The sequence below is a fragment of the Macaca thibetana genome, chromosome 2, assembly GCF_024542745.1.
Source record: "Macaca thibetana thibetana isolate TM-01 chromosome 2, ASM2454274v1, whole genome shotgun sequence".
In the NCBI taxonomy this organism is placed as follows: domain Eukaryota; kingdom Metazoa; phylum Chordata; class Mammalia; order Primates; family Cercopithecidae; genus Macaca; species Macaca thibetana.
The window spans coordinates 83574802-83590925 of NC_065579.1; the positions used below are offsets into that span (position 1 = coordinate 83574802).

Below are 16124 nucleotides of genomic sequence, written 5' to 3' on the forward strand. Positions count from 1 at the left end.
TAGGGGATATTTGGGGAAAGAATATGCTTGTCAGAGTAATTAGCTGGTGCAAAGGCCCCACAGTGGGGGCATGTCTATGTCAGAGGAGCATCAAAAGGATCAGTATGGCTCAAAAGAAGGGAGTTGGGGGGAGAGTAATGGGAGAGGAGGTCAGAGAGGGGCCAGATTGCCTGGACCTGGGAGGCTTTGGGAAGGGCTTGACTCTAGAGTGCAATGGTGAGCCATTATAGGGCCTTTTGCAGAGCAATGACCCAATCTGACTGAAGTTTCATAAATTCTTTGTTAAGACTAGATGGTAGGAAGGCAAGGATAAAGGTGGGGGCTCCTGTGGTCAGCAAGGTGGGAGGATGATGGCTCAAACGGGGGGGAGCAGTGAAGCTAGTGAGAATGGTCGGATTTGGGATACATTTGAAGGTAAGACCCACAGGATTCCCTGATGCATAGGATGTAGGGTATGGGGGAATTGAGAGTGGTTAAAGCTAACCCCAAAGTTTTTATCCTGAGGAACTGAAGAGTGTAGTTACGATCAACTAAGATAGGGAAGGCTTAGTGGGATTGGGGTGGTAATGGTGGAGAAAGATGACTGGGAGTCCAGTTTAAGATGTGTTAAGTTTGAAACACCTATTAGAATTCCATGGTTGATGTTGAGTAGGAAGCTGGATATCCAACTTGATTTTGGGAGAGAGTTCTGGACTAAAGATAGAAATCTGGGACTTGTTGGCATCTAGATGCTATTTGAAACAGTGGGCCTGGGTACAATCACCAATGGAGGAAGACAGGAAATAGAAGTCCAGGGACTGAACCCCGGGGTATTTCCACCTAAGAAATCAGGGAGAGGACAAGCCAACAAATGAGACTGAGAGGTATGACCGTCAAGGTGGAGGAAAGCCAAGAGCATGGTGCCTGGAGTGAAAGCCAAGGAGGTATCTTAATGAGTCGAGAGTGATCAGCTTTCCAATAACCATTATAGGGTATGTAAGCTGAGGACTGAGAATCAAGGTCCTGGGTGATCTCTGTGGGAACATATTTGGAAGCACAGTGAAAGGAATGGGTTGAAGAGAGAATGGGAGAAAGGGAATTGCAGATAATGAATGCAGCCAACTCTTTGAGGAGTTTTACCACTATGGGAAGCAAAGATGGGAGTGGTGGCTGATGGGAAATGGGGTGACGTCAAGAGAAGGTTTTTGTTTTTAAATGTGAGAAACAAGATGGTCAAATAGAAATCGAAATATTAAGGATGCGAAAGAGAGATGGAAGATGTCCTTGAGCTGATCTGATGTCCTTGAGCAGGGAAAAGATGATGGGATCTGGTGCCAAAGTGGGGAGCTGATTTAGGCAAGGACATAGAAAGACCATGACAATAGTAGGAAGGCAGAGACCAGGAGTGCAGCTGCTGGTGGTGAGGAGGCACAGTGCTGAGAGAGTCTGACAGTTATCTTTTGCCTGCTTTATTTTCTCAGGAAAACAGGAAGCAAATCCATCAGTTGAGAGTGAGGATGGGGGAATTTAGGGATTTGAGGAGAGAGAAGAAGGTGTGAAATAGTTATCCAGTTGAGTTATTTCCAAGCTTTTGCATTTTTTTCTGTTTTGATGAAATTAGTATAATTGGTATCAGTTCTGTAAATTTTAGGAGAACCATCTGAGTCATCATTTAATTTTAAGCTTTATGATTTTTCCTTATGAAAACTTTTGCTATTGCAGAGTCCCTTTTGCAACCATTATTTCCACCAGGTCCAGCTTCACTAGGTGAAATTTTGCAAACCTAAATTTTGTCAAGAAGAGTTTCTTCTTTTGTCAATGTTTAATCAATAGCAGTCTTTACCAGGAGCAATGCTAGCTATCATATTGGTTATTTTTCTCAAGCCTACTTTTTCCTGGGTCAGTTTTTACAGTTTGTAGAATTAGATGTGATCTTTAGTCCATTTTTAATCGAGGAGCGATTTTTTTCACCATATACAGTTTTTGCTTTTATGTTCATTATATGCAGTAGGCAGAAACTTAGGACGAGGATGTCCATTGGAGTTAAATGGCAGAGTAGAAACATATAGCCTAGGAATCTGCCAGTTTCAGTAAATATCAGCTGCTTCTGTGTCCCCCTTTCAAAGAACTTGAGCTGCTTCATTTCCAGCCATCTCCGCTCAGGGAAGAAACCTTAAGCATGGGGCCTACTGAGGATCGGCAGGTTAGTTCCACAGGGCGAGATACTAAAACTAGCCATCAGTTCCCTGAATTCTGATGCATTAAGATGATTACTAGGCAGAATTATTTATTATAGATGTAAGAAAGAAAAAAAAAGTCCTTCACGAGCCCTAAAGTGTTGGGTAATTAAGGTATTACTTTAAGGAAACTTGTAAAGAATATAAAGAACTCTTCAACCTTCAGTTGCTTTTATATACACACGGAGAGAACACAGCTATTTCAGGAAATTCATATAGTTTACATTTAAAAAGTGGAAGTAGGGGATATGAGAGAGGCTTGAGATATTCAAGGAGTCAGGGAGAAGCCTCAATTAATAACTAGATAGTTGGGTTTTTACCTTACATAGCACAGCAGTGAAGCGGGAAAGAAATATGTACAGCTTGATTTTATAGGGGAAAAAATGGAATTCTACGAAGGTCAGGGGCTGCCTCAGATTGAAAGATGGAACAGTGACAAGTGAGAAAGGGATGCTGCAGTCTCTTGCTGTATAGCTCTCTTCTCTCAGCCTGCAGTTCCCTCTACTACCAACCCGACTCAAGGACTTTATTTTGAAAATGGTTTGGAAAAACAGAAACTTCAGTCTGAACACTGTCATCTTTGTGTGGAGCAAATCTGCCCTTGACTCTGCTCTGGGAAGGCCTCCCATGATCTTCCATCTGCCAGGCCATCTACTAAGGTCTCGCAGCTCACAGCCCTTACCACCCTGTCCCCGCTTCTTCCTGAATGCACACTAAGCTCATTGCTGCCTTGGGATCTTGCACAAGGTATTGGCTCTGCCAGTAGCATTGTCCCCAGCTCTACTTGTCAACAAATCTCAGTCCAAATGTCATGGAAGAGAAAACTTTCCTGACCACCTACAGATAAAGGAGCCCCCCACTCGTTCTCATAATAACTTATTTGCCTTGTTCTAGTACTTTGTAGCACATGGCATTTCTTATTTGTTAAAGTATTTGTAGGCGTCCTTTCACAGAAATCTAAGTTCTTCAAGGGCAAGTTTGATTTCATTCACTTACTACTGTGACCTATGCCCAGAATGGTGTCAGCACTTAATATGTACCTAAATATTTATTGACTGACCAGAAAACCAAAAGACCCTAAAACTGAAATTTATTTTAATATTTTTATTCTAAAAAGAATCACAAAATTCAATTTCAGATTAAATAATATTTTAGTCTTAAAAAATTAACAAAGGAGGAAGATTTTTAAAGTTTTGTTGTATATCCAAAAATGCATTCCTGATTTCCAGATAGCTCATGCAAAATCATATGCAGTAATATTCAGTATTTCATAAAGGACCTTTAGCCAGTAGTACAAATTGGATTCCATTTGATCAGAAGCAGTTCTGATTCCCAAATCCCATTTTGAAAGATTCCTGAAAAGACCTTGAAGCCGCAAAGTTTATTTGAAAACATAGTTTAAAACTGCACAAATATAAATACGATTTTAATAATGTGAAAAAGGGAAGGCATGCTTCCAATAATAGTACAAAAATACTACCTTAATCTTGGTATGCAAATTAGAAGCCCACTCAGTAAATTAAACACATCAATATGATAAGAGGTTATTTTTATGATAGTAATTTTATTTCAAAGAGCAACGCAGGGAAATACTAAGATGAAGCCTTAATACCCAACAGAGTTGTGCTATGATACATATTATTTCACTAAATCACTGATACAGTATCACATAATATGCCAATAACTTTAAAATCCCCTCCCCCCCATTGCCATTCATTTACTATAGGTCACTTAATTTGAATTGGTATTAATTTAGTAAGTCAATGTAAACATTTAAACAATTTTTTTTCTTGTTATCTATTTCAGCCTGAAAATGAAATCCCAAGACTTTAAACATTTATGAGCATGATGAGGAAGCATCACAGAAGAATTATCTCAAAACAACATTTTTAGATTAGATTAGATATGCAATATTCATAGACATATAAAACATGTAGAAATGTCATTTCTAAATAGTTAAATGTTGTTACAGTTTGTAAAAAGTTTAATAAATTAATCAGATTTTTTTCAACCAATGTAAACAAATTTGGACAATGTAAATTGAAGAAAGTTTGGGTTAGATGATATATAGGGAAAAATGAAAGGAAGTTGGTAAAAACTTAGGTTTGCTGTATTTCCCTTAACTACTGGTAATGTAGTCCATCATGAACACATTTCTCACATGGTAGAATTCTTGTATGGTATCCGTGCAGAAATGCTATATATCTCAGTGAAAATGCCAAATGCTCAAATTACTGAGCTGAGTGTGTGTATCTCTTAGTCTTTTTGTGTTATACCATTTCCCTTTCCAAGAAATCCAAAGATCACCATCCCTCCTCCTCCCCCTCCCCCAACAAATGATGCACATTTTATAGTTGAGCAAAGAACTGCCTAACTGTTGTTGTTACCATCTTAATATTATTTTGAGTGCAGGCTTCTAAAAGTATCTCATGGAGCTCATCAGGGTTTTTGCTGTGACATTCTGCAGCACTGCAAGTTAGTTTTCTCTTATGGAGAAGGTCCTGAGAAAACAGTTCTGAGATTGGGACACTTGTCTCTAGACTGTGTTATTTTGATATTTCTGCTGAGGTTGCAGGTAGTGGAAACTTCGTTCAAGGCAAAATACCACATGAGAGGTTGTTAAACCTCGCAGTTTAATTTTTTTTTTTCTTTCCTCGTAACTGTTTAATGCCTCCCCACAATGGCCTTTGCTGTGTGTGTTATGTGTAGAATTCTGTCTTTGAGCTCATGGTATTGTGTAGGGGTACAGGGGTATATGGAGTGAGTAACAAAGCTGTTACTAATGTAAGACCATATGGTCTCACTGAGCTTTGCTCTCTCCCTTTCTGGTCTCCTCATAAAATAGCGGTTATGGGAAAAGACAGTGAGAGGATTTCAGAGTTGGTTCTGAGTGACCATGAAACCACCTCATCACTCCCTAAATATCAGTGTTTTTAGACCTGTTTATCAAGTCCAGTTTCTCAAGGGACATATAGCCCAAGCAGCTCAACTACCATACAAATAGGGCTGTATCAGAACAATGTTGTGATACCCCACACACTCGCTATGTGACATTTATGGAAATTAAGGCCTCATATCTACTTGGCTGTGTGATGATTTTGATGTGCCTGACATTACCCCAACCGCCTCACCTTATTTAGAATATCAGTTTTTCTAATTTATTCCCAAACTTTTAGGAAAAATTTTGAAATACATTATTAAGAATTTAGAGTCCAAACCTTTATGTGCTGAGGCAGTCAACATGAGTTAGTTTAGTAGCATTTAGACACTTGGATTTGTTTAAGTTTTGGATCTGTTGTGCCTCAACTGGTTTTTAAAAAAGTGTTTAGATGTCTAAGTACCCAGATTCTTCAGAGGATTAGTTTGGTACTGGTAATACTGTACAAACCAGATGTGTGAATATCTGTAAAGTTCAGTGTGATAGCATGAAAACAATCTCAAGGATAGGATAAGAAAAGCAAATAGAAAAACTGTAACACAAAGTTCATAAAAATGCTCCCTTGTACAGAGGCAAGGAACAATAGGCTAACCTATGAGACTTAATCATGCACTGTGTAAATTTACATTCAGTCAAGTTATCTTGCATGCTTTGGTTAATATTTGAGTAGGCAAATTTGCAAGTACTAATGCATGCAATATTTTTGTACCTGAGGTTATACATTTTGCTTTTAAAAAATTGCTTTTTTACAAACTTTATGCCAGAGTTTATCTATGAACACTCTTTAAAAATATATATATATGTATGTATCTACTTCTTAGTTCAAAACAGTTTAATTTCAACCAGTTCTATAACTACTGAGATGATAGGGAAACTGTGGTAAAATGTGGATAGGGAATGAATTTGAAATTATTTTACAAGGTTGAAATCATAAGTGTGCATGTGTAATAATTTCTAAAATAAGAGAGTTCAAAAAGGATGGCATATAAAGTAAACCTTTAGAATACCCTGTTTCTAGAATGTTCTAGAAGTATCTCAAGATATAAAACAACAACCACCACTGTTACAACAACTAGCTTAAAGTACAGTCCAATCTTGGGGAACTGATTCAGGGCAAATGAGGAAGGGTCTCAGAATGACCAACTTGCTTTCTCTATATTCCCAAGCTCACAGACAAAGTTTATGATAAAGAGTTTGGAAGCTCTTATTATAAGTGGGACTAGCTTCAACTGTGTTCAAGTCTCGCTTGTATGGCAAGATTATACCAGAAATATTTATCTATACAAGCATTTAGACATGGGGCCCATGTTCAATATAATAGTCTCTTAAAGAGAAGAATGAAGAAAGTGGCATGAAACTCTGAAAGTGAGTTTGTGAAACATAAGTGGACATTCCTACCCAGTTATGTTTCTTTACTTTCCTGTTCTAGTAGGAATCCAGATTGGCTGAGAAAGCACAGTGCATAGTATTCTATTAAAGTTTCCTGGTGGACAAGATCTGCCCATTTTTCAGGAGTCATGGGGAGTGAGTTTTGGAGGAAGTAAAGGGAATGAATCAGTATGATTGGCCCAGTGAGAGGGATCTTTATTCCTCCTCCTCTACCCTATCCCTCTGCCTCCTCCTCACCAGGAAGGTACAAGAGCATGTAGAAGTAGCCTACTAGAAATGGTTATATTTTGAAACTCAGCAATAATCACTGGCTTTCTCTGTATTTTCATTGAATCTACAGGCGAAGTCAGTCCCTGGAAGTCACCTCTATGTAACTGAATGGCCATTCTAGTAAGAATATGATCTAGGAGCTGTTAGGCTGTTATACATTAATACATGAGAAAGGAAACTCAAGGCCTTCTCAGAGTACCTCAGAAGGGAAATAAGGATACCCTCCCCTTTCAAACAGAAAGAGTAAATTAAATGACAATTTCATGCCCTGAAGATGAGATGCCAAAAATAGTTCTGCCAAAAAATAAAGTAGATGCACTTTTAAAAAACCAAACATTTACTGTATATGACTTATACAAAAAGACTGTTCTAAAGTCTTGCTACTTAGTTTTTGGTGGTGCTCTATTCCTATAAACTGTCACTCTTTTTTTTTCTTTTCTTTTTTTTTTTTTGAGACAGAGTCTCGCTCTGTCACCCAGGCTGGAGTGCAGTGGTGCAATCTCGGCTCACTGCAACCTTTGTCTCCCTGGTTCAAGCAATTCTCCTGCCTCAGCCTCCTGAGTAGCTGGTATTACAGGTGCATGCCACTATGCGTGACTAATTTTTGTGTTTTTAATAAAGTTGGGATTTCACCATGTTGGTCGGCTGCTCTTGACCTCAGATCTCGTGATCTGCCCGCCTTAGCCTCCCAAAGTGCTGGGATTACAGGCGTGAGCTACCACACCCAGCTTGTCACTCATGTTTTAATAATGGTTTTTACCTAATTTTATAAAAAATATTATTGAAAAATGCAACTCTTTTCCTCTTGGGCCATAATTCTGGACTTCTTGACAGCCTACAAAAAATCTTAGATCTGATGGATACTACATATACTGGAGAAAGTCCTACTAAAAATGCTCTGCAAGTTGCCAAATAATGGTGAGAATGGAAAATTGTTTAGTCTTCCCTAAAACAGCTCCTTGGAGTTTGTGTTCCAATAGCAAAATAAAACTTAGGCCACAAAATTTGCCACCATTTAGCAACAAATTAATTATTTGACATTTATACTAGTTTCAGGCTTTAAATTCAGGCTGCAAATTCAGTTGCTCCTCAAAGTATAGAATGGCATCACAGAACACTTCCAAAGTTTGTTTTGAATCCTTTGTTCAGAGGCTCCTCATGGACTATTCAAGCTGACTTTCTGGTCAAGGTACAGAGATGGTAGAAGGAAGGAGCAGGGAAGGAAAGGATGCTGTTCCATCAGGCATATTCAAGCAGGCCCTGCCACGGCTGGGAGGCTGGCCCCAAGAGTCCTTACCAGACTGGGTTTCTCGAATTCTACAACTCTCAGAATACCATTCTTGAAAGTATTGTTGAGCTTTACTTTGCTGCTGAGACTGTAGAGAAGCATGGGCTGAGACTGGGTGGTTGCCGCTACCCATGATGAGTGCCTGAATGCCTCTGCCTTCTGCTGACCAGCTGGAGCTCTCACCTGGCCAAAGTGAGCTTTGACAATGAATATCAAAACCTGACACTCCTCACAGTGGCCTCAGCTCTTTGTCTTTATAAACTAGAATAGGTTATAACATACGTAAGCCTCAAGGACTTGTGGTTTCTGTTAACTTGAGGCCCTCTCACAACCCAGGGACTTCAAATGTGACAGGAGAGGATTTTATTCCTGCATCTTGCATTCATTTTATAAGCACGTGTGCACATTTGCCCCTCAGTAGAAGCTTATTCCCTAGGCAATTAGACTGTTTTGACACCAATTCTGTGGAGTTTTTTTTTGTTGATGTCATTTTGTTTTATTTTTTGTGGGTAACTATAATCATGAGTGGAATGAGATATTACTAATCAAAGAACATAAAGAAAAAGTTAGGATTAGACTACTTTCGGGAAGGTTCTAGATGAAGGAAGGAGACCAGGTAAAGAAGAATGGGATAACTTACTAGACCTGACACTGGTAAAATTATATTCTGATTAGCATTTTGCAAACAGTGTTCCTAATTCTTTAAAAAGAATGTATCTTTCAAAATAATCATCAAGCCCCGAACACATACAAAACACTCTAGAGAACTAAGTGGAATTTAACCAATGAAAACACCACTGCTAATAGAAAATTCCCAATACTTGCTAAATGTTCAAAGAGCCAAAGAGGTATTGCATCTTTCATATGAAATCACTGGCATTCAGTGAGATTTGGTTTGAAAGTGTTGCTCTTCTATTACTTAGAATGCAAGAGGATGAACAGTGCAGGTTATTAGGAAACTAAAAACACATAATTTTTAGGAAAAATGTTATTTATCACTCTTAAGAAATATTATTTAAAATATTTATGGTTTAAAAGGAATATTGGTGTGCAGGGCAGTTAGAAAGCCAGTAGAATATGACACTTAAGCAAGTTAATTTGAACTCAATATAAATCACGATATCATCAAACTTTTTTCCTGCAGAGAATGCATGCAGAGGCAGTACCTTGTGTCTTTCTTATGTTCATACAGTCCCAGAAAGCATGTGAATGAAAAGATCTGTTTGCCATATTTACGCCTTATGTCATCGTATCTGCTTTAAGAAAAACACTCCTTCAAAATCCTACACTATGAAAAACTATTTTCAGGAATTGTTTATTTGGTCCGTTGATCTAATGAGGCTGAGTTCTCAAATCCTTCACCCCCAAGTTAAAAATTGGAGCAACAAAACAAAACTCCAGCGAGGCATAAATAAGATATTAAAGTGCATATATACAATCCCAGAAAAGTTTAGATTGGGAACAGCAAAAATTTCTAGTGCAAAAACTGCTTTTGCCAGCAAAGCTCCCTCTCTGGAATCAAAGGGCTACAGTAAAAGTTAAAATTGGAACAGGTTTAAGCAATGCCTGTCTTTAGTCACAAGTTAATATATGTGCATGCACCAATGGCCCAAACTATGTTCAGTCTTGCAAAAGGAGACAGTTCAGAAACAGTCAGAATTTCCCAATCTGAGGCAGTGCTTTTTCCATGTTTCCCATGAACAAGTTCCTCAGATGTGTCATCAGCTGCAAGGGGAGACAAAAAACCCAAAGAATGTGTGTTGCAATATGCTTGCAACTTGTGGAAAGAGTATTCAACACACAGTTACTTTATCTTGGTTTGTCTTGAGTCTCTTAATTCTTCTATTGAGCCTGACTTTGACTTTATATACAACATTTTGTGCTTTTGGATCTGAACAGAGACTGGGCATTGTCCACAGGAATTAATTTCCTTGGGCTATATGACCATGGCCTTTTGAATATTTGATTTATCCTTTTGAAATTCATAATAAAATAGTTTTTCATTTTCAGTACAATCACACAGATCAGGGATGATTAGTACTGGTATTATTCTTTCTTCAAGGATCCAAGTTGAAAGCTCTTAAGAGGACATCCAGGTCACCAAGATTAGCCGCCTGGAACAGTTCTGGTTGGTCCATCAGAGAGAGTGCAATTCTGAGGGCAGCCCAGATATTCCCAGAGATTGCAGGATGAGGAACTTGCTGCTGATTCCTGCTCTTTCTTTGCAAACTGAGGGCAGTGAGAAAATTGCTGACCGCTTCTCTAAGAAGGTAGAAAAACATATTTTAAAATGTGTCACATTTCAGAGTTAGCAAATGTAAACAAAACAAAACAAAATTGGATTCAGTGATTTTAGTCTAAAATTTTAAATCATCTCTTAACGTGTTCTGGATGATCAAATGAACAACTTTCTAATTCTCTTATATTCTTTAGTGAGCAATCATTGTTAAATATAGTGAGGTCAGAAAGAAAAGAGAAAAGCAGGCTGGGCACGGTGGCTGAAGCCTGTAATCCCAGCACTTTGGGAGGCCAAGGCAGGTGGACCACTTGAGGTCAGGAGTTCAAGATCAGCCTGGCCAACATGGCAAAACCCTGTATCTACTAAAAATACAAAAAATAGCCAGGTGTAGTGGCATGCGCCTGTAATCCCAGCTACAAGGGAGGCTGAGGCAGGAGAATCACTTGAACCCAGGAGACAGAGGTTGCAGTGAGTCGAGATCATACCACTGCCCTCTAGCCTAGGCAACAGAGCGAGACTGTCTCAAAAAAAGAAAAAGAAAGAAAACATTTTATTTTAGGAATGTCAGGTGGGAGAGAAAGAATAATAGCAAAACCATGCAAATTCATTAATGCATTCAATTTTCCCCTGCTCTAGGAATGATTTGAACACTTAATCCATTTGCAGATTTGATTTCTATAACTAGGTTTAAGAGGAAGAATATAGCCCTACTTAAAAACAAAGTGGTCTAATTTTTCCCATTAGGGCTAGATGTAAGCAACACAGCTAGAGTAGATTGAGTTTATTATTGGGCACCTGTCTTGAATCCCAGTTATTTAGCAGTAGGCAAATTTCTTGTTTTTTTTTTTTTTTTCCAAGGCTTACTTTCCCTGAGTGTGTAATAGGGATAATCAAAGACATTTAAAAACTTCGTGAGGTGCAGTTGAATCAATCTATGTGAAAGCTCTTATCACCAAGTAAGATCAATAGTCCTCAAAGTGTGCTCTGGAGAAGCTTGGGAATCAATGAGGTCAAAATTATTTTTATGATAAAACTAAGATGTTATTTGACCTTTTTGCTTTCATTTTTTCACATGCTTACAGTGGAATTTTCCAGAGACTACATGGTGCATGATATCCCAACAGAGTGACTGCAGAAGCAGGTGTGAGAGTGTGTCTTCCAGTAAGCAAGATATTAAAGAAACTTGCAAAAATGTGAAATAATGTCACTCTTCCCACTAAACTGTTTTTGTTTTGGAAAATAATCATTTTTTTTAAATAAAAAATGTTATTATAACATGTAGTAAGTTTTATTCTTTCTAAATGAATCTTTAAAAATGTTTTCAGTTTAATTTCTAATATGGTAAATATTGATAGATATAACCCACATAAACAAAAGTCCTTTTAGGTTCTCAATAATTGCTAAAAGTGTAGAGGGGTCCTGAGAACACCGAGTCTGAGACAAGCCGAGTTAGATGCTGTCTCAAGTCCTTCTAGCTCTTCTAACCCACTAGTCCACTCTGCTGCTCAGGTGCCAGGTGTACCTGCTGGGTCTGCCCTCTTCAGTACCCCCATTTCACCCCAACCTTGTAGAGTATATCTGACAAACTGATCCTTCCGAAGAATAATCATGCCACTTTAACTTGCACCCACTTTACTGTTCTCAAAAACTTTTCATACACTTGATCTCATTTAATCCTGCAAGGTAGATATTAAGCATATGGTAAGAAACTTTGAAAATGAGGCTGGATTTCTAATTCTAATGCACATAATCCAGGGATTTGCTCATCTATATTGTTAGATCTGCCTGAAAATAAAAGGTAAGTGAGAAATGGTCATGGTGTATGTAGCAACCTGGATAATGGAATGGAGTGGGTGTTCTAATCACCCCTTCTTCTGGTTTTCTTGTAATCAAGCAAGAGAGGGAGATTTATAAATGGATGGACATAGGGAGCCTAATTGAGAGGCCCTTTTTGCCCCCGCTTCACAGGATGGCAGCTCTACTGATGTCTCCCAGTGTTCTCTCATAGACCCAGACCTGCAAGAACTCGAGGGAAAGGAAGATCTTGAAAGCTTCTAATTCACTGGCTGCTTCCAGCCCTAAGTGTGTGGTAATGGTTTCAGAGGGATTTGGAGAGAAACAGAACAGTCGAACTTACTCACCTCATCAAATGACTCCAGTTTTATTTTCCCCCCATAAAGAGAGTCTAAACCTGTTCCCCTGCTTGTGAACTCAGAGTCCTTTTGGGGGACTCAGAAGAGTGTACATGTATATGTGTGAATAGTTTTCAAATGTTTCACACATGTATGTATAATTTTCAGTCATTTGTGTATATTGTCATGATTAATTAAAAAGCCCATTCATTTAAAAGCATCACGTTATAGCTTTCCCTCATTATACTCATACTAAAACTATTACTATCAAGGGGGATGAAATTTTCAGCAAAAGGAGTCCTCATTTTTGAAAAGGTTAAGACTCATTGGCCTAAGCTGTAGTCTGGAGCTCTATTGACAAAAGTGTTAACAGTTTGAGCTACAGCCAAGTTTCACACCAACAATTTCCTCTCCTTATTTTAATGGTATATGGTGCCAGGGTAGTGCTTGCTTTTGACTCTTTAAAGAAAATGTGATGACAAGCAGCAAGTGTTCCAGCTACATACACTGACACTTGCAGTTCTTGAGGGAGCGGTCCCAAGCCTTTTGTGAATTTGAAAGTACTTACACCAGCTCCTTGTTTCCTTTTGAGCCTTTTCTCTATTGAGAGTTGTTATTTCCTAAGTATGCACTTATACCTCAAGCTATACTTCTTTTCAGAATTAAGATTTATGTCTCTCTCTTGCCAGGCGGAGTGGCTCACACCTGTAATCCCAACACTTGGGGAGGCTGAGGCAGGCAGATCACTTGAGGTCAGGATTTCGAGACAAGTCTGGCCAACCTGGTGAAACCCTGTGTCTACTAAAAATACAAAAATTAGCCAGGCATGGTGGTGGGTGCCTATAATCCCAGCTACTCGGGAAGCCGAGGCAGGAGAATTGCTTGAATCTGGGAGGTGGAGGTTGCAGTGAGCCGAGACCGTGCCACTGCACTCCAGCCTGGGTGACAGCGAGCCTCCATCTCAATTAAAAAAAAAATTTTTTTTTACATCTCACTTGATGGTTTTTTTTTTTTTTCACGAAAAAGCACAAAATTTTTACCACTTCTCAGATTTCCCACATCTGGCATGACAATAAAAGACCCACAAAACTTAGTCGTTATGTTCCAAAGTAGCCAACTGAGTAGCGTTGCCAGATTTAGCAAATAAAAATACAGAATGCATAGTTAAATGTGAACTTCAGATAAACATTCCTTGGTATCCATGGGGATTGGTTTCACGAACCCCTGAGAATACCAAAATCTGAGAATGCTCAGGTCCCTTGTATAAAATAGCATAGTATTTGCATATAACCTGCACACACCTCCCATATACTTTAAATCATCTCCAGATTACTTATAACTACTAAAATGTAAATGTTATGTATTTGTCATACTATATTATTTTTTAAAAAATATATATTTAATAATTTTTAAAAAAATGTATTCAATCCACAGTTGGTTAAACCCACAGATGTGAAGCCCATGGATATAGTAGGCCAATTGTACAGGAATATCCCATGAAATATTTGGAAATACTTATACTAAAAACTTATTTGTTGTTTATCTGAAATTCAAATTTAAGTGGGCATTCTGTGTTTCATCTGGCAACCCTAAAATTAACTTGTTTCAGTATGGGAGACTTTCTGCTTGAGGATTTAAAATTTACACCTTCATGGAGGTGGCCATTTTTGCCTGTCATGAGCCTTCATGGTTTCCTGCAAACAGTAACTCTGCTGAATTTTGTATCTGTGAACGCCAAGAAAGTATTTTATTGGCCACTCAAGTATTGTTTTCTAACCCTAAGAAGTAAACTCATCTAGGAGCTTTATAAAAGCCTCTTTTAATGGAAATATATAAATATATATAGTATATATATAGTATGTAATATTTATATATTATATTCCTTTCGTAAGAACAGTTATAACAATTACATTATATGTTATATATATGTATTTTCTTTTTTTACATCTCCCTTGTTCTAAAAAAATGGAATCTAAGGTGTCTTATAAAATACATATACATAACATATCTAGAAGAAAGTGAATGAAAGAGGTAAATAGGAAATCTGGTTGGGAAATTAAGATGAAACCAGGAATGAAGTTAGGATACAAAACAGAGATCCGCAGGGCTTGGACAGCTGATGTGTAGGGGGCTGGCACAGAGTCAGCTCTGGGCTTTTGCACAGCTGATGTAAACAAGGCCTCTGCAGTGGCACATTTCACAGTGTCCATAAAATAAAGCAAGCCGCTTCATAAGGAGTCATTCAGCTCTTCCTGGTTTTGATCTGAGAAAATCCTCTTGACACAGTTAATCCAGTGACTAACGCTCCTTGTAAGAGTTTTTTTGTATAGTGCAACAACTATTTTCTAGGATCTCAACGTTTGCCAGTGGCAAAATGCACCAATGCAGTTCACAAGCAGTAATTCTTCAGATGTCAAAAGAGTAAAATCTAGTTATATAGTTCTCTGATGACTTACTAAATAAATAGTAGTAATAAGGATGATGTTGGCAAAAATAATCATCATAATAAATGCCTGCTAGGCATTGAGCATCTGCTCTGTGCTAGGCAATTACATTTAACCTGTACGATAATCCTGCAAAATAATCATTACCTCTTTCTCTCTCTTTTTTTAACAAATGAAGAAATTGAGGCTAAAAATTATATACCAGTCACGAAACCGGTACGTGGCAGAGCTGTGATTTTAACCCAGGCTTGTCTGATTAAAGCCTGGCTCTTTCAGAGAATGGGAAAGGGCTTACATTTTTTGTGGGTTTCTAAACTAACATTTAGTTCTTTTTCCAATTATGAAAGTAATACCTGTTTATCTAGAAAATAGAAAAAAATGGGAAAAGAAAGAAGAAAAAAGATTACCCATACTTTCATTATCGGAAAGAAATAAAGGTCATTTGTAGGCCCTGGTAATGGGGAAAAGATAGAGGAGGCAGACCTTAATGACGAAGGATGAGAATGAGAAAGGCATTTTAAACTACAAACCCAGTTTTGTTTTTTCTTTTTCTCCCAACTAACTTGATTGGTATATTAGGTTTAGAAAACCTGGATTCTTGGTTTTGCTTTGCTAAACACTGGTTCTGGGACTTTCTGAAGTCCTTTTGCCAGGTCCCCTTGCGCACACCCCCAAGGCTCTTTTTTCCTTACGTGGAAAATGAAAGATCGATGGGTAGTATTTCTCGAAGAGTTACCCATGGGAGTGTTGAAAACCCTGATAACTTGTCCTACTCCAGGCCAACTGAATCAAAATCTCAGGGGCCAGGGGCTGGGAATCTGCATTTCCCAAGACACGGAGCTGACTGCTGCTCTCTAAAGATTGAGAAGCAGAGCAGCACAGGGCTCCTGCTCAAACAGGCCTTGGGATCTGAAGGCTCTGCATTCACCCTTAACGGCAGGAGGAGGAATACCAAGGCAGGCATTTTTACTTGGAAACAACCTTTGAGGTTATTCAACCTCAGTCCTGGGCATGGCCTTCATCCTTGGCCTGTTGCTATACTTCACCTGTAGGCGCCCAGGTTGATGCAGCTTATTCCCAGGTTGTATCTGGACCGGATGAATCCTGGCTGAATCTCCAGTGCTCGCGTATAGGCCTCCACGGCTTCCTCGCTGCGGTCTCCATTCGCCAAGGTCGCCCCAAGACGGTTCCATAGTGAATAGTCCTGA

The 16124-nt window shown here is 38.6% G+C and overlaps 1 protein-coding gene across 11 annotated transcripts in view; it reads right to left on the bottom strand.

Annotated features, from left to right (window-relative positions):
- Positions 1–3305: 3305 nt before the first annotated feature.
- Positions 3306–16124, bottom strand: part of PEX5L (peroxisomal biogenesis factor 5 like) — a 244140-nt gene continuing 231321 nt past the window's right edge. For all 11 annotated transcript variants that reach the window (XM_050780127.1, XM_050780124.1, XM_050780121.1 and 8 more), the window contains 2 exons: positions 15963–16120; positions 3306–10363 (listed from right to left, as the gene is read on the bottom strand). In XM_050780127.1, the coding sequence (XP_050636084.1) occupies positions 10159–10363; positions 15963–16120 (363 nt within the window). In that variant the 3' untranslated portion in view covers positions 3306–10158. The remainder of the gene's footprint in view (positions 10364–15962; positions 16121–16124) is intronic.